The 19,747-nt window shown below is 34.2% G+C and overlaps 1 protein-coding gene across 1 annotated transcript; it reads right to left on the reverse strand.

Annotated features, from left to right (window-relative positions):
- Positions 1–1,035: 1,035 nt before the first annotated feature.
- LOC150091661 (FAST kinase domain-containing protein 1, mitochondrial) lies at positions 1,036–3,708 on the reverse strand. Its single transcript, XM_090369155.1, has one exon. It carries the CDS (start codon positions 3,706–3,708, stop codon positions 1,036–1,038), a length of 2,673 nt encoding a protein of 890 aa, XP_090225281.1.
- Between the last annotated feature and the right edge of the window lie 16,039 nt (positions 3,709–19,747).

A 19,747-nucleotide genomic window follows, 5' to 3' on the forward strand; every position in this document is an offset into this window, starting at 1 on the left:
ATTTTGCTAGCAAAATTTTAGTATATGACATGGAAGACTACTGTACAAATTGGAGCAGTATGGCATTAAGGGCAAGTTGCTTTGTTTGTTATTTGGTTTTTAGGAGCATTAGCAACTAAGGCCATATTGCTCCGAGATATGCGGTGGTCATTCCCTGACCTTTCCGCATTCTCCGTATTTGGTGGGCAAGTTGCTGCTATGGATAAATGGGGTCTTGTCAATCATATACAGGAATTTTGCTAGAAAATTCCTGTATATGACACTAATTCCTGTATAAAGACAGTTGTAGAATAGATGTGTGGAAATCTGCCTTTAGCCGGGGGGGGGGGGGTAGTTGATTGCTGGAACAAATTTCTATCTGTCATGGAAGTTGATAGATTAAATAAATTCAAGGAAGAACTGGACAAACTTTTGGAATGAATGGATGGATGAAATTTTTCTTTTTCTTTTTTGGCTGATGCTGTATAAGCTTGCTTTCTTGCATCACATGCCTCTATTAATGCTAATAATAATAATAGAAGCTATATCACCGGATTGTGTTAGTACTAAGGAATTGAGGTTATATTCATGTGAGGTAAAATTTTCATAAATTAGATAAGGGTGATTGAAGAGGCGGTTTTTCATTCAAATGATGGCAGTAAAACAATATAACTGACATTATGACAAAGTTGTACACATAGAAAGAAAAACTGCTTTCTCTTAACTGATTTCCAAACATATACAAAATTTTAGAGGCTTTCAAGTTAGGTATACATTTTAAGTATAATTCATATGGTATAAAAATAATTTATATTCTTATGGCCAATAATGTTCAAACTATGCATTCCTAAAATATTAAGGCAAGAATACTTTCCATCGTTATAACACAATTGCATATATTTTTAGTTTTTTTTTCCAACAGTACTGAAATTATTTTTGGAACTAAGACTCAAGAATATTTACACAAAAAACTAAGCACACTAGTTCTCTTCACTATGAATGCCTGAGAATAAATATAATTATCTATCAATTTTGACTTACCCATTTCTTCAGGCATCAAGTAAAAAGCTTTTTTTTTAAATATTCTATCCGGCATTCAGAGCTACTCAGATACATTGAATTCAATTCATAATAAGGTATTTGTATGACTTTATATCCTAAAATTTCTAAATGTTTTAGCTTAGTTCTGATATTCCCACAAAGGTGATGAACATTAGAACAGTAATGACTAGGCAAAAGAATAATGACTGCAATCTTGTCAACTTCACACAATAGTTTTTGGTTATTAAATGCTACTGGCTGTCCATCTGTAGTGATCATACATTCTAAGTCTATTTGATAAAAATAAGGAGAAAAAGTTTCTGCCTTTACAAATTGTGGACCTCCTAATATATCTTCCAAGTCCTTCTTAACTATACATGTTTCTAAGTTTTTCCTTACAGCTTTTTGATGAAACATCATTCTTTGATATATATCTTCATGAAACCAAGGAATAGCTAGTTCAGGATACTGAAGAATAACACAACGATTCAAGTTCAGCAACAGGGTAAACAATCTTCTTTTAACAAAGTGGTTAACTTCACAGTATTCATCGATAATCTCTAAAAAATCAACAGAAAACACAATATTTATAATATCCTTTGGGTACATTTCCAATTCTACCATGTTATTTGTGAGTGATAAAATTTCAACAGCAAATTTAGAAGAATCCATATCACCAACTGTAAGCTTTCCAATAATAAGCTTGCATAACTCTTCCAAGCCCACCAAATTCTTAGGCACAAAATTTACATGGGCACATGTATCTAAAAGAGTGCATATAAATTTCATATCAACCTTTGAAGATTCTGAAATGGAACAGTCTACACAAGCTTGCAACATCTTTGGAACAAAAAGTTTCAGCTGATTCAATGTAATTAGTGTTGGCCTTAAAAATTCAAAACAAAACATGTCTCTTTCCACCAAATTATCATATAAATGTGATAATTCAACTAGCGTATCATCTAACTGATGCCCACTCTGAATAAATAATGACCTGACAAGAGCATTTAAAGTTTTTAAATCTGGTATTTCTTCATATCTCATGAATACTGCTCTTTTCAATGCTGTAATCAGATGGTCAACATGTTCCTGCCTGCATTGCTTTTTATTAGGGTGAATGCATAAAGATTTTGCAATGTCGGAAATACTTCTAATGGAAAACTGATGTATTAAGCGTATTACCATGTCAGTTATGTAACATATTACATGCTGATAAGATTTTTTATGGCCAAACCTAGATAGAATATAGCAACAAATAATGGCAATATCCTGTGGTTTATAAGTCACATGTGTACTTTTAATTTCGAACAGAAGAACATCAGTAAATTTTGCATGAAAGCCAAAATTTTGATAATCCCAAGCACTAAGCATCCTTAAAATATTTCTTAAACATGAGACAGTACTAATAATATCTAATATCCGTTCCAAAATGTTATCACACAATTTTTCCATAATGTTATTTTCACATAAATTATCCAAGATATGGGATCTGCAACTATGTTTCAATAACAAGACATCAAAATCTTGAATGTGGGTTTCTAGCAACTTGTGAAATTTTTTCTTTAGATTGTCATCCCATCCAACTATGTCAAAAATATACATTAAATTAACTAAATCTGCTGCATGAAGAACTTCTGTCTGAAAAACATGAATGGCTATAGGTTTTATAACTTCTTTAACCTGACCGAAATATACGGAATTCATCCTTTTAGAACAATCAAGTAATTTTCTTTGATTTGTTAAGCTGAGCCGGGACGCTCGATCTGTGATAAACTGTATTAGTTGTTCCAAATTTTCATTACAAGGATATATATGTTGGGATGTATGTAAAAATTGCGATATAACTGACAGGTCTAAATCATCATGTTCGTTGATTGCATCAATTATTTTTATCCTGTATTTTTTACAAAAATTATCTGAACAAAAATACTGTATGCTTATCAAAATGTTAACAACATCTGTAAAGTTTTCAGGAGTTAATTGAAGAGAAGAAAATTTATCTTGAAATACTTCCACAATTTTTGATTTTATTACAAAACCATTTCTGTTTAAAAAATCACTATATGTTGATAGCTTAGATAAATTTGCTAGAGTCAACGTTTTATACCTCTGCAAAATTATTTCTAACATCTTCATTACAACTTCGTTTGTATAATCACGTAGTACAATTACACTGCAAAGAATTGATATAAGATGACTATCTGTAAGTTCTGTGACACTGTCATCAACCATTCCCCACAAGTTTTTAAATTCAGGTTGACTTCGCAATGATGCAAAATATTTCTCAACTTCAGAATTAATCTGAGACTGTATCATAAGATTACGATCATCGTCACGATAAGCCCATGGATAACAACTTAAGTGATTAACGGCATGTTTTGAAATTGCATAAAAACAAACGGTCAGATCATTGGGGAAAAGTTTTTCTTCCCAGTTAGAGAGAAAAATAAATATTTCGTCAACAGACTTCAAATCCAGAATCTTCCTAGCAAACATGGAATTACTTGCTACACTTTCAGCATTCACTAAATAGGCTGTTTGAATACTGTGACGATTTGGTAAAGACCTATTAACAAATGGAATCCTAGAACATAAATACTTGAGCGACTTGTACTTCTGACAGAAAAAGACTGTTCTGTTCACTCTTCTCCAGCATAATGAGGCACATTTTAACCTAAATGTAAGCATCTTTAGAAGGGATTTGCATCACGTCATTCATAGAAAGTTTCTCCCAGAACTGTAACAGAATTATTTTCTGTGAAACAATCAATAAAATAATAAAACTTCGTATAATGAACTACCCAGTATTGTGACTAATTTCCTGCTTCGGCTAATAAATAATGACATATATGAGGTTTGTCCTAAAATAACATGTAATCATCTTTCCTTTCATTTAGGCTCACTCCAAACCGGTCAGAGCAGAAATCTCATAAACTTCGCAAACATGAGACTGTGACAAGGGCCACCAGGTAAGACTCACAGAGTAGTAAAAACTAAAGAAATTTAACAAAAGAAGCCTAAAAGAGCCCAAATATGTAATATGCTTTAAAAGTTTATTATGCGCATAAGCATATACAGTACTGAACTAACATTAATATTCGGACAACCGCATATCTACAAATAACCCTTATTCATAGGGAAAACTTATAATGTGCTGAATCCTTTAGCTTTCATGACGGTCCCTAGTCTCGTGGAACATTTTCCACCAGTTTTTGTAAATGACCTCTGATTTTTCCGCCATTCCGCTTTCAAAACAATGATCATTCAGCACTGCTTTTTGAGAGATCTCCTCACACCCACTTGATGCTCCAATTCATTCCAGAGCTTCTCTAGAGGATTGAGGTCAGATTGTACTGCTGATACAGATATAGGCTGTGATGCCCCAAAGTGATGCCACAACATGGGTAAACCCCCAGGGGCTCACATCTAGTGAGTATGGGCTTGGCACACCCAGGGTTCTGAGATGGATAGCATCATTCTTCTCTTTCTTGGTGATTCCCTTCTACTTCTCTCTCTCTCTCTCTCTTTGGGTAATTCAGAAATATTTTTTTTTTTGCCTGGTGCAGCATAAGCCTCAGGCTTCCTTGCACCATATGGCTAATAATAATAATAATAAGTGTTATCCCTAAAGATATCTGGATAGACCTAAGTGTTCATGGTTTAGTTAAAAACAACCAATGGTCACAGGCCAGACCATGCTGGCTCCACCAAATTTATCCTTAAATTTTCAAGCCATACCCAGACATTTAAATTTGATGGGAAAACAAGAGAGTCACAGTAGATTTCAGGCCTCTAAAATTAATTCACGGAGCTGTCCCATCACAATTTCCGAACTGTCATCGCAGGCATTTACAAGAGACAGTCCCGAAAATAAGCGAAGATTAGAAGAAAAAAAACTTTGAAAAGGTCCTTAATAGTATTAAAAGTAAATATGATTATGAAAAAGCTCCAGAATTTCATACGTTCGCACAACTAGCAGAGTGCCTGAACAGACATACAGTGCCTGGATGCTGGAAGTTATTTCAAAAAACAACTGTATTATGTTTTTATCCAGTATACATAACCAACACAAGTCAAAGTAGCTAGAACATCCTATGAAGGTGAATAGTTTCAACCCGATTACTGACATCTTAGAACAGATACCAGTAATAGCAAACAGCAGTGGTGATATTTTTGTTTCAAATGCTACTCGTAGTCTACTGAATTCAATTGCGGGAGACATTAATAGCGAGAGAGCATCAGTGTTAAAACTCGATATGTGAACAATTACATTTGTTACAATGTGAAAATAATGCATATAGATATTCCACCAAAGTATTAATATTTTCATCATTGGTGTTTTCAATGTCTCCACATCCCTACAAATTTCTACATTCCTACTTCTCCCTCATCTAAATATGAACATGTAGAAAGCAGTTGACCAGTGCGACTTCTCGGCATGCGATAGGGTAAAGCTTTGCACTTGTCAATACTTCCTACTTTCCATGTGTTCATAGTTAGTGAGAAGCTTCAGCTGCATGTCACTGCTGGTTTGTGGTAAGTGGCTACCTGCTTTTAACGTATAAGCACTCTTACCTATAGAACTTTTTGACAGCAAATGATGACCAGATGGCTTGGCCCACTGCTAATCACCACGATTTTGCATTAGAGCTGGCAGGAATACGATAGACATTACGGTAATCCAGTAGTAGTAGGGTTTTACAGCATTAGTGACTTAAGGCCATATGCTGTGGTCGATTTTGTTTGCTTGATGAAAAACCGGAGTTCCGGGAGAAAAGATCAAGTACCTCGTCTGAGAGTAGGAACTTCTCTTTTCCACCCGTTGCAGAAAAGACGGCGATTCTAGAAACTGTGCTGCCCTTGAGGGCACGTCAGTAAATCTTGTGTCCACATAAAACCGCCCTCAATTAAAGTGCAAACAAAAACACCCTTAGTTAAAGAAAAACTTTAAAAGCTCCCATTTTTTATGAAAAAAAAAAAAGTAATTTGAATAATGAAGTAATCCAGAAAAATATCTTTGTGCTGGGTTCACTCTACTTGTTCATTGTTTTGTCTACCTGAGTAATCCTCCAAAAGTGACCTGATGAGCAGGATCGCACCAACTGAGTGATCACTGAATTATAACCACCTACCTAATACTTTGTAGGTCCTCCCTTTGCCCTCAGTACAGCAGCTATCCGACGTGGCACTGATTCAACAAGATGTTGGAAGCGTTCAGGAGATATGACCAAGCTGTGTAATGCATCCAATGCCGGTATGGAGGTGATTGGCGTATCCCAGACGCCTGATATGCCTTTCCATAGCCACACAAGTGCTTTATGGAATTGATATTTGGGGGGGGGGCTTTCCGGAGGACAACCAATATGCTGGAAGTCGAAACTGTTTCTCAAACCATTCCTGCACGTGCCCGATGGCTTGGCGCATTGCCACATTGGAAGATACCATCGCCATTCGCGAAAAAGCAACGTAGCAGGGTGTACACGGTTAGCAGTTGACAATAGCAGAGACCACTGATATATTGTTCCACATGCACCAGGGGTCAAAGTTCCTGCCAGTGAAACATGCCCCACACCATACAACCGCCTCCACTTTTGATACCACGCATAATGGATCGAGCTCATGTTGTTGATGCCAAATCCGTACATGACCATCCACGATGTGGAGTAATTAACATGACTCATCCGACCAGCACACCTTCCAGTCTTCTAACGTCCAACTTGTATGCTCTTTGCACCAGATGAGTCTTACACCGCTGAACCTTGGTTAGGAGAGGATGCTGTAGAGGTCACACACAGTGCATGATTATGCCAGATATTGGCCCATGTTGTATTGGGCAGTCAACTCTTCAACAGTGCTGTGCCTGTATGAGTCGTTGGATCCGGCACTCACCTCTATCATCAACTTTTTGCTGACCTTTGCAGTTTTGCCATTGGGTTGTTTGACAATTTTGACGCATCCTAGTAAACTACAGCGACTCTCGAACACCCCACCAGTTCTGCCATTTGGGAAATTGAGGCACCAGCTTGTCAAGCACCCACAATCTGTCCTTTATCAAAGTCCGATAAATTTTTTTTTTACCCATCATGCTTGTAATTTTACTAACTACTGAACCACTGACACCTTAATGTGCTACGTAGATTGACTACCTGCGCACTCTTGTAATTCATGTGGTCAACGGGTCGCATTGTTCTCATAGGGTTGGTCATAATTCAGTGATCACTCACTGTATTTGTGAGTTGCAATTTTGCTTTCCATGGACTTTGGGACCCTATGATTGTCTAAATAATTTTGTTCTCCTGTAAAACAGCAAGATATATAAATTTATAATCCAAGTGTTGATGGCTTGTGTAGGCTTATGATACAATGAATACATTTTACGTCAGACGCGTTCATAAACTACAAATAAAAAACATTTAAAAAAAATTTTGTCCGAGGGTATTTTTTTCCACTTTGCATTTTAATCTACCTACATTCAATAAATCTTTAGCATTGTTAAAAAAAACTTCTACTTGTACAAGTTTTCTTAGACTAATTTCCACTGGTAAAAAGGTCAGGTTAGATTATGCCACCAAATATGGGAAGGATTCAGGCAAAGAAAGATGCATACTAAACATTAACCAATTTTTCGATAAAATCCATCCCGAATTTGGTGGTGTAAACTGATCTAACCCTTTTTTAGTAGTGTAGACAACAGCGGCACGTTACATTAAATAATTGTAATTGCTTTTAGAATTAAATGCAACGTATTCCAATTGGGCGGTAAATAATAACTTATAAAATAGATTCTAATGAAAATTAAAGTGAAATTACCGATACGATTGTTACTAGCTTAATCTTAATTAGCGAAAAACAGCATCCGTAATGTTTAGTATGCGCATTTTTCGCTTGTTTGAATCCGCCTAGAATTTAGTGGTGTAACTGACCCTGACCTTTTTTCACTAGTGGAAATGAAAATTCCTGCTATGCTGCCTCAGAATTAACGAGAACAGCGGTATATAATCCAGAGCTGATTAGAACAAGTGAAACATTCTAAATAACCCCAGCCAGGGGGGTTCAACATCTGGTATGGGCTTGACCCACCCAGGTCCTGAGCTGGATATCATTCTTCTCTTTTTTGGCAATGCCCTACTTCTCTCAAGGTACTCATTTTTTTGGCTGGTATAGCATAAGCCTCAGGTTTCCTTGCACCATATGGCTAATAATAATAATATGGTTTTTTAATTCTCCAAAATGCAAGATTTTTATCTCACAGAGCTGATCATACAGTACGTGCATCAGTTTGCCAATACAAGATGGGCAGTTCATGGCTATATAAATACAAAAGGTACTAGGAAAGTTTTGCAATACAGCTTTGTTTATTTAATTTTTTCAAAGTAATTTCCTCTACATTCAATACACCTCTCCATCCTCCGAAACCAATCTTTAAACCAGTTCTGCCAAGTTTCACTAGGGAGTAAAGCACACTCGTCCCAAGCACGTAGAAGGTCATCACTGGAAAACCGCCTCCCTTTTAGCTTCATTTTCACATGCAGGAACAGTGCAAAGTCGCAGGGAGCAAGGTCTGAACTGTAGGGAGGGTGCTCGAGAAGTTTCAGTCCTGTCGTGGTCAAATATTCGGTGCAGGCGTTGGCGCAGTGAGCTGGAGCATTTTCGTGATGGAGGTACCAGGTGTCCATTCTTGACTTTGGCCGCAGGTTCTTCATAGATCCAATGACTTTAGGCAGGCATTGTTCAGTATACCACTTAGCTGTGACTGTCTTCTGCGTGTCCAAAACGACACGTTCCACAATTCCACTCGATTTGAAAAATACAGCTATCATTTTCTTCTTTACAGATCGGGATTTTCTGACAATTACAGGTGTGTCGTCATCATCAAAGACCCAAACTTTGTTTTGAGCCTTGGTCGGCAGATTGTAATAGTACAGCCAAGTCTCGTCACCTGTCACGATGTTGTTCACATACCGAGATTGTCCCTTATCAAACCTTAACATCTCCCGGCACCAAGTCACACGTCGTGTCATCTGCTCTTCAGTCAGTTGATGCGGCACCCAGAGAGAACAAAGTTTCTTCACGTGCAAATGATCTTGCAGAATCGAACGAATTGCTGGTGCATTTAGGCCCAAAGTATCCTCTATCTGTTGGTAGGTCACTCGCCTGTTTTCGTCAAGCATTTTTCTCACAGCAGTAACGTTTTCCTCCGTAACTGATGTTCGTGGCCTTCCCGGCCTCTCAGAATCCTCCAGAGTGAAATTTCCCCTTTGGAATTCTCTATACCACCTGAATATCGTTGTACGATGTGGACAATCATCATCTAGTGCAAGAGTCATTTCTTCTAAGCACTGGTCTATGGTTAAACCACGCACGAAATTATACCGCAAAACTGTCCTTATCTCATTTCGTGACCACGATGCCATCGCAAGCACTTTACACTCTCACTACTAATGAATAACTGAGCCCATCGACTTGGCGCGACGGCTACTATGCACATATGAACATGTCTCAACATGCAGCTTCCTGTGATTCATTGTTGCGTCATATTGCAAAACTTTCCTAGTACCCTTTGTGTATATATATATATATATAAGCTAACCAAACAGTTGTCATTTCAGTTATTTTAGACTAGGGGTGGCCAACCCTACATGCCACAACTACAAAATTCAATCAACAATCCTCTCCCCTTACTAATCCACACCATACTCCACAAGTTTTTTTTGGTAATCACGAAGGATTTTTATGCTAAGTGCTTGCAATCAAAAAAATTAAAGCAAGCAATTCTGTTTAAAATAAATTTATAAATTAACCAATCAATGTCATCAAGGAACTCACTAACTCCGCTTCTAAGTGAACTAAATTAATGCATTTTCTCATCACTATAGCCAACATTGTATTGGCTCAAGGTTCTGAAGTTTACAAGGGGGGAAGGGTTGGCAAATATCAAATGGGCAACAGAAAAAAAAAAAGCTCAATCAACAAGAAATGTACAATTTAAAAAAAAAAAAAAAAATTCTACATATAGAAAACTGGGATTCAAATTTCTTACTTGTTAAAAAAACCTATTAAGAAAATTTGTTGCCTAATTGGTTGGCACCCTTTAAGCTAAATAAACCAAGAAAAGCCCTCTAAGCAGCCAATTTGAATGGCACAAACTATCTCCCTGCTTTCATAACCAAAGAATACCTTAAAAATTGCAGAATTTCCTTCTAGGCAACTACTTCAATTTAATTGGAAACTGAATCTGTGCAAACAAGAATGAACATGAAGACAAAGTTGAAAGGGAACATTTTAGCCAGCACATTCTAGTCATTGAAAAGTAAGTTTGAGTTGATTCATTTCCAATATAGTTATGTCACAGAAATGAGTGACAACTGTATGGATTTATAAACTCTGCTTTACTGATGACTAATCATTGATTTATAAGAATTAAAAAAAAAATAAATAAAATAAAAGTACACTGTATATCAGAAATTATATTTATATTTTATTTTTGAACTGAACAATCTTTTTCAGCTTATGGGTGCAGGCACTAAAGCAAAATTGGCCCACGGCACCACAAATGTTTGAGCTGGCTTTGCCCATCATGTTGGAACCCAGGACATGATTTCTGGAAATAAAAGTATAAGAGTATCTGTATTCTTGGACCAGCAATGGGAATTGATCTCAGGGTCCCCTTTTCAATGTATAACAGCAGTGATACTATCCATCAGAAGGGACAAGTTACCAGTAATCAATTATAATTTTATAATCTGAAGTTTTCAGTCATCTGTAATTATAACTAGAAACAATGCAAATTGAGTGTTTATACAAAATTTGAAATTTATCACACTAATCTTCCAGTGGCAATTGGAGTTGTTAAAATCTTAGGGAATAAATTTTATTTGCTATGTTTTTTTTAGGTATCCAGTTTAATAGCATGCACGTAACGTGACTATAAAATAACAAGTAACTTTAATTTATAAACTTATTCTGAAGGCAATTCTGTGCCTCAAGACCTCGCAACACTTTCTTTTGAATATCCTTAACTGAGGCAAGAAAAAAAAAAAATCTATAAATTTTTAAATTATGGAGAGAAGTATGGTCCAAATACCTTCTGGCAGATCCCTTTAACTGTAAAAGTTTTGTTAGTATCCTAAAGTGTTCCTCTGACAGTGCAGTGTTCCAGCAGTGAAGTCCACTACTTCATAGGACCATTTAAGGGAATGAAGATAAAATATCTGAACAATCAAACACTGAATTTTGCTACCAGCAAAGTATAGTTTCCTTTTGATTTTTGTTAGAGGTTAAATTTTTTTTTTTTTTTAAATTTGTTTAAAAAAAAAAAAAAACATTGCTACGAACATGGGTTCAATAAACACCAGAGAAAAGAAAAAAAAAATCAGGAGACATTCATATAGTATTGTCATGTTTCTGGACAGTAGTATGGAAAAAATCAGCACTTAAAGCACATGAGCACGTGCACACAATGATTTTATAAGATTCTTTGTACACCCATGGCAAAGAATATATTAGGAAAATTAATGCACACAGGAATTATATAAACAGATTTTTATTAATGTGATGGTGTTATTCTGTACACCAATGTCAGGAAATCACAAATAATTAAAAAATCTTGTAGTAATCAACTAGTCCTTAAATTGAGATGCAAGAACACACTTTTGCCACTTCCATATATGGCAGTATGAAATGTGAATCACTAGATGAGCACTGCATCTCAGTATCACAAATATGTACAACAGATGTCTCTTTTACAAACAATTCATGTGATGCAAAGAAAATTACTACATGAAACACAGAAATACACAAAATACATTATACAATTTACATTTCATTTTAAATAACAATAAGGTTTTTCTTCAATTTAATGAGCTTATGAAATACATTACTTTTCTGTTTAAGGTTATGTTAATTATATGTATAGAACCACAGAGAAAAATATATTGCACCTTTAAAGAATTGTAAATGCTTACTGCACAGTAAATTTTAGAAATTCAACTGTAAGCATTTCATACCTCTTAACTACATCTGCACACAAATATCTATCTTGTGTGAATTTTTATCATGTACTAAATAAACTGGGATTTATAGAGAAACTCCGAATAAACTACATTTAAATTTCTTATAACTGAAATATAAAACCACTTAAAAAAATAATGTTGCATTTTAACTAGAGAAGGATATTTGCAAAATTACAAAAGAGAACTCAAAAATCTCAAGATTCAATTTGATAACTGGAACTGTTTCAGGTAAGAATATAAAATTTATTCTGACTTATCAATAAACTAATTTAATTTTTATCTCATGGAAAATGTTTTCTTGAACTTATGCTACAAGATATGCAGCAAGTCAATGCATGCAAAATGAAACCAGCCCAAGTATTCAAATGGGTATTTCCACCAACACACTGATAAAAAAAAACCCAATGAAAAGCATATACATGGATGGGAAATTTTAATTGCCAAAATAATTCACGTTGCGTTTACTCCACACATTTCTTATAGCATAGTTATCAACTGCTTACAGCAATGAGTTTTTCTTTTTTTTTTTTATATGGACTAGAAAATAATTCACAAATTTTTCTCATATTGATTTAAATTTGGACAATGGAAATGGTCTGCCCAAATCCGTCAAACTGGCATTTATCAATTAACTTAGAGAATTTAAGGTTTTTCTCCTCATGGTTATCACAGAAAGCTCACAAACATTCAAGTTCTAATATTTATATTAGCTTTCCATGGTAGATGTAAGCAGTGTCGTAACTAGAAAAAGTGGGCCCAATGCAAAGTTTAGTGTGGGGCCCCCCATGAAAATATTTGTTTTGGTAAAAATAAAAAATCCTTAAAAATTGCCCTGGAAGCAGCAGTTATGCAAATACCATTTCACCTGTAATCACTGCAGTTTCACTTGTACTGTGCAGCTAGCTAACAATAAACATGCTTCATGTGAAAAATGTATTGTTAGTAGACACAGTAAATTTTATCATAAACATAACTAAAAAAACTCACATTTTTATTCAATTAATTTTTTTTTTTTTTTGTTTCAGGCAGGAGGGCAGTGGGTCCCCTTTTGGTTGTTGGCCCCAATGCATTGCATTGGCATAGTTATGCCACTGAATGGAAGGCTTAACTACATTACTTAAGTTACTTTCTACACCTCTGGCATCATCTCTCATTCTTTATGAATTAAAGCCCAACTACTTGTCAGGAGCTGTAATGCTGGGTGCCTACCCTTCCAGTAAGCACCAAAATGGTTGTTTGGGGGAGAGGGGGCTGACATCTCATTACAAAGAAGTATGATTTACTTCTGTCAGGAAGCCTTTTCAGAAGGTTTTTTTTTAAACTTTGTCTCATCTATTTCTATAAGAATCACACAAAGGAATCATAAAATATTTATGACAACCAAGAAAATCTCAAAAGTTGCAAGCCAAATCAAGTTTTGAGAATAAATAAGGCAGTATGTGAATAGAAAGAGTATATCTGTTACTCAGAATTTCTGCTAGCTGAAGTAAATTCTTTTCCTTTTTACAAATTAGCAGCAATTGGCTAAGCTAAGCCCACACCTGAACTTAATCATGGCACGTTGCAAGAGGAAACTTTCATTTTATAATATGGTTACTCCCAAAAAGTTTAGCACTGATAAGTATTAAGCTACAGAAGTTACATACTATTTACGTATAAGTAATACCATATAACTTTTTTTTGATTCTATTTTATCATCACTTCTTTGCTTTTTTTTATTATTTATTTCTTTGTTTTTTAAGCTATGAATGAAATGATGCTTTAGCATCATTTTATATACAACAGGCAGAAAAAAGATAAAAAATAGTAAAAGTTGCATGATTATAATTCAACGAGCACTGAAATATGAAAAACTGAACATATCTCTGCATTAAATTTCCCTTTATGACACTGTTGCTTCTACAACAGAGAACTACTTTCATTCAGGGCATGGCCCCGACTGAAACCAAATTGCTACTATTAGCATTAATAGAGCCATATGATGCAAGAAAGCAAGCTTATGCAGAATCAGCCAAAAAAAAAAAAAAAAAAAAAAAAGAAAACCCACTTCCATTTCACCCCTCCGTTCATTCCAAATACCTGTTCAGTTCAGCCTTAAATTTATTTAGGCTATCAACTTCCACAACAAAAGATGGAAGTCTTCCACCAATCAACTACCAGCTGGCTAAAGGCAAATTTCCGCACATCTATTCTACAACTGTCTTTCCTCAATTTGAATTCATGCCCCCCCCCTCAGGTTCTTAATCTGAGCAAGAGGAAGAATCCTATCATCATTCAGCTTGCTCAACCCATTCAAGGCCTTATACACCTCAATCAGATCACCTCACAGGTGCCTACTCTCCAGGCGCTGCAATTTGTAGAACTTAAGCCTTTCTTCGTAAGAGTAATCTTTTGTTCCATTCCCTAACCTTGTTGCCCTTCTCTGTACTCATTCCAGCAGCTCTACATCCTTCCTAAAATGAGGCCTCCAGACCTGTATACAGTACTCTAGGTGTGGCCTGACCATTGCCTTGTATAACAGAATAATCGCCTTCCTGTCCCTGCTAGCAAAATTCCTATATATCATTGACAAGACTCCATGATCTGTCCTGGCAGCTTGTCTGCACTGCTCAGCAGGTCTTTTTTGCATTCCACTTCCTTGAGAGTAGTACCACACAGTTGGAACATTTCTCTTGGGTTATTGCTATTGTTCTATACAGACAGTATCACCAAATAAAGGTGAGCTACCTGCCTAAAAACTCGGGGAAAATAATGACTTTACCTTTTTTTTACGGTATTTGTATGAAATATTAAAAATTTAGGTTTACAAATAAATAATGATAGTATCTTAATATGGAAACTGAATGCAAAGATGCACACTTTTTTTAAAGTTTATTTATATAAAAACATCTCATATTGGGAAGCGAAGCAAATCATCACAACTTTTCTCAATTTTATACTGCAAATAGTACTTGTATAATTTATTTATTTATCTATTTATTTATAATGAATGCGAATTATCCAGATTGTAAATTTTGGAATTCTCTCTCCATTGGTCAGTAACTAGGCATCAGCAGGTCCTCATAATGAGAGATTCTAAAAGATGTACATTATCAAATTTTGTAAAAATTTTGAAACTATAGATGTTACATAGAATTTGCATTTTGATATGGAGAAAACTAGTAATGTTTCCTGAGCTCTGCTTTGTTATCTTTAAATATGCCAACAAAGTTGTTTATGCATCTGGAGCTTCCTTATATTAAAGCACCACTGGCATGTGGTGTCTAAACTAAGTTCTAAGGTCAGTGTCTATTTTTTCAGAAAGAAGATTAAGTGTTTTCAAGCTTTTCAATGATAAATTCTGTTAAGGCTTATTTTATGGTGCAGCTTATTTTTCACAGCAACAATTAAAATTTTGATTTTGCAACACACAATCACAGTGATGTTTATCTAACAAAATAAAATTAAAATAAATCAGATAAAATAAAAGAAATTTTTGTAGTGATAATGTGTGTGTGTATACTTGAATCCACATGATACCATAAAATATATAGCCCACCATTAACTGAACATCTGTGGTTGCAGTTGCAACCCTTGCTGAATGGCTGACTGAGTATGAAAAACTAATTTTTTTTTTAAATTTAACAATGTTTTATAAAAATTAACTGAATCATCAACTGATAACTTTTTAAGACCTCCAAAGGAGAAACATTTTTTACATAAAAATTCTCAAATGCCACTATTATTATAAAAAACTGATGTTTATCAAAAGGATTGGGTTAAATTAAGCAAAACCTTACTCAAAATAATTATAATCATTTACTCTGAATTTTAAATTTCATTATAATTCCTAATTATGAAGACCTAATGGAACTTACAACTCATTTTTTTCTTTATAAGGTATCAATAAAAACTGAGGGAAATGCTTGTTTTTAATTTTGCTTACACTTAATTATATAGCTATGCATAGACCTCATAAAATAGCATTTTATTACTTAATTTGAAGAACTTTGTTGTTTTTTATTGTTGTTCTTCAAATTTGAAATTATCAAAGGATAATTTCAAATTTAAAGAACCACACTCTAACCAAATCTGCAAGCTGATAAGAATGAAACTGACCTGATTTTTTTTGTTCCTTAAATTCTTCTGTTCCTTGTATTTCTTAGTCAATGAAATTTATCAGCCAATGAAATTTGAAACTAGCAGGATCTTTAGGTAATATATACTAAATTTACAGATATTAAAAAAGGTCCGAGAAGAATTTTAAAAATAATTTGTTTCTAATCTAAGTTATGCACTTTCTAATCAACAGTATTTTCTCGGTTTTAAAATATTCTGTAAACTTTTCCAAAGATTTTGTGATTATGTTGCACAAAATTTAATCTTTGTAATTTAATTAATTGCAAAGATTAACAAATTTCTAATACAGTAAACTCTTTAAAATCCAGCACCCTCTGGGATTGACAGGTGCCTGATTTTTAAATTTTCTGGATTTTATAGAGCCATACCTAGGGGGTGGGGCAATTTAGAGAATCACATTTCAGTGAATATTAAAGCACAAACAACTGAACTTATTTACATCTCTAAACATTTATATTGACTAAATGATAGTACTGGTGAAAAGGTAAACAGCAATTCAATTTGCTAAACATGAATAAACGACAATAAACAGTCAGCAAATGTTGTCAGAATATCAATGGATGTGCTTCAGAGAAAAAATACTTTATAATGAAAAAAACAAAAAAAAAAACGAACTATTTTTCTTAAGGAATAATTATTATTATGAGGCAATATTTATCAGTTTACATGACATTACGCTTTTAATAATCTACTGGAGAAATTCAACTTATTGCACATAACAAAGATAACATTATAATAGCAGAGGGAAAAACAACAGGTAGCACAGCCTTCTCTTCATAGTGCTAGTATGGAGTGCAAAGCCAAGTGACCTTGAGTCAGATGTTTTTCTCCCTAATTTAGTCATGCACCTAAGGAGCTGTATGACTAGTTATAATAGCAGAGAAAAAAAAAAAACTTGGTTTTGTGGAATTAAATCTATTGTTTGTGTGCATCAGTAAGTGACTTACTGATGCACACAAACATTACTGATGCATAAAAGTCCTTTGTGTCATTGACAAAATGATGAGGACAAAGTAGTGCAATAGCAGAGCAACTTGCTATAAACTCAAGTTTGCTCTACTCTGAAAATTAAGATCATTGCATATAGAAGAGATTAACAATAGACTTAAAAAGTCCTTTGTGTCATTGACAAAATGAGGAGGACAAAGTAGTGCAATAGCAGAGCAACTCGCTATAAACTCAAGTTTGTTCTACTATGAAAATTAAGACCATTGCATTATATATGTAGTTTAAATCTTGCTGGTAGCAAGACTTAACAGACAAGACGTTCCTGCAATTATTTCATAGGGAAAGAATTGTCTCCCTTTTTATACGAATTTTTAAAAACAAATGTGATCACTTATACAAGTGCTGGATTGCATACTTAACATTTCAGGATTTTAAAGAATTCTGGATTGTGAAGTTCCAGATTTCACAGAATTCACTGTATTAGTAAATTAGCTAGTAAGGACTCCAGAGTAACAGCCTGTTGGTGATTTTTAACCATTTGCACTTGTGTAAAAATCATAATACAAGGCATTGCCAAATTCTGTAGCATGTTTTCACCATATTTGATATAAGACTTTTGGAATTTTAGCAAAAATCAAAAATAATTAACTTTGAAAAACCTTGGTGGTCTATAATTTATAAAAAATTAGCCCATTGTCTGTTGGACCAACGTATACAAGGAAATGATTGCCAACAAGTTCCCTTTACATTCTTTACACAAGGGTAATTCTTTTTCTTTAGAAGAAACTCAGAGCTCTGAAAAACTAACAAATCAGATATGTGCAATATATTTTGTTAATAGATGCTTTACCTGCATTCAATTTCAATCATGGAGAGACTTTCTGCTCTTAATGAAGCTTTTACAAAAAGTATAAAAAGTGTGCTAAGGGTTGGGCTAATATTCAATGTAAAAGACAAAACACTGTTATTCATAGTTTTCTGCCTAAGTTGCTAAAGCTTTTTAAATTGTATAGCATCACCAGAATGGGCAAATTTGCTAAACATTTAAAAATCGGAGACACTGCCAGAGAATACCGAGTATCTCAGATAATACTGTCAGGACTAATTCTGATTAGTCATGGCAGTATTAATTTTGATTATCTTGAAACATCCTTGCAACACTATAGAACTGTACTACTGCACAGAGCAAACACAGCCTAATTCTAGGAATTAAATGTAATCATGTTTTTGAATAGCTTCATATACGAAAATCAAAATTCAACTTTATAATTACACCATAATTTATCACTTTTTTATAGCTGTAATTTATAAAAATTTTCAAAATAAAAATTATCTGATAACCCCATATTCATTTTATAATGAATTATTGGACTGCTATCATATATTTCATTATCCCTGAAAGAACTTCATAAAAGAAACCTAGAACTAAAGAGAAATTTAGAGAAGTTTAATTAGTATATTATGGACAATCTTGTCCTGCATATTTAGTAGCACAGCAGAATTTCAACTGCCATAATTAATGCTACAATATTGATATTCAAGGTAGAACAAACCTCCTTAACCACAATTCAAACTGAGAAGTACTGCTTTTAAGCAAACATTACTAAGGCCATTTGTCTGAAATACAAGGGTCAGTCAAGAGTGCTGTAAAGTCCTCAATACATGCTAAAATATGACTTGAATGAAAAGTAATGTTTTTTCCTGGATAACTTTTGAAGGATAGAGATAAATCAAAAATAAAATAACATACAAATAAAAAGTGGTCTTTAATTTAATGCATAATTTTTCTACACATAGTCCATTTAACTTTATACATTTTGTCCAAAACTATGTTTTTTCCATTGAAGGAAAAAATAGATTCCAGAAAGAGACATTTGACAACATTAAGATGTTGTAATAGATACATAAGTAATTGGATAACTTGACTTTGAAGCCATTTACATCAGTTAATGGAGGGACTACTGATTCAATAACTACAGAAATGTTATGTGCTGTGCAAGATGAAACCCAACCCTCATAAGGCTGAGGTTTATGATTTCTTAATAATACGGAAGAATTAAAACAAGAAATAACAGTCCTTGGAGAAGGATATTATACTGATTTTAACTAAGGAGGAAACAACATTCAGTTCTTCTTATATCCTGTTTATGTTACCAATATATATATATAAAAATAGGTCTCTCAAAGTGCAGACATTAGCATTAGTAGAGGCATATGATGCAAGACATGACATTGTATATAAGTAAATCAAACAGATTTGTTGTAACCACATCTCATACTTGCAATTATTTAGAGAAAGTTTCAAATATCCTACAATTTGGAGCTTTTAAGGTATTGATAAAGTGCATTTTACAAAAATCAAATTTTGTATTGTATTACACAAGAAAATTTGCAAGAAACTTTTTTGAAGAAAATATCATGCAGTTTGCCCACTGCTTTACTTACCAGATTTAGCCTCCTGCCACTTTTTCTCTTTACGTTGAAAAACTAAATGGAAGGAAAATGACTCCCAAGCTGTGATAACATTAAAGAGAATTCTTTAATGTTATTAAGATATTTTAATTGTGACAGCACTGTTGATTATACAGCTAAGGGACTATGCTGAAAAAGAGTTCACTGATACATACCATTAAAATTAACTCCATTAT

The sequence above is a fragment of the Mastigoproctus giganteus genome, chromosome 1 (genome assembly GCF_048544385.1).
Source record: "Mastigoproctus giganteus isolate SK-2022 chromosome 1, ASM4854438v1, whole genome shotgun sequence".
Taxonomy (NCBI): Eukaryota; Metazoa; Arthropoda; class Arachnida; order Uropygi; family Thelyphonidae; genus Mastigoproctus; species Mastigoproctus giganteus.

Coding starts and splice junctions, on each gene's coding strand:
- LOC150091661 (XM_090369155.1), bottom strand. CDS start 3,708: ATGCTTACATTTAGGTTAAAATGTGCCTCATTATGCTGGAGAAGAGTG.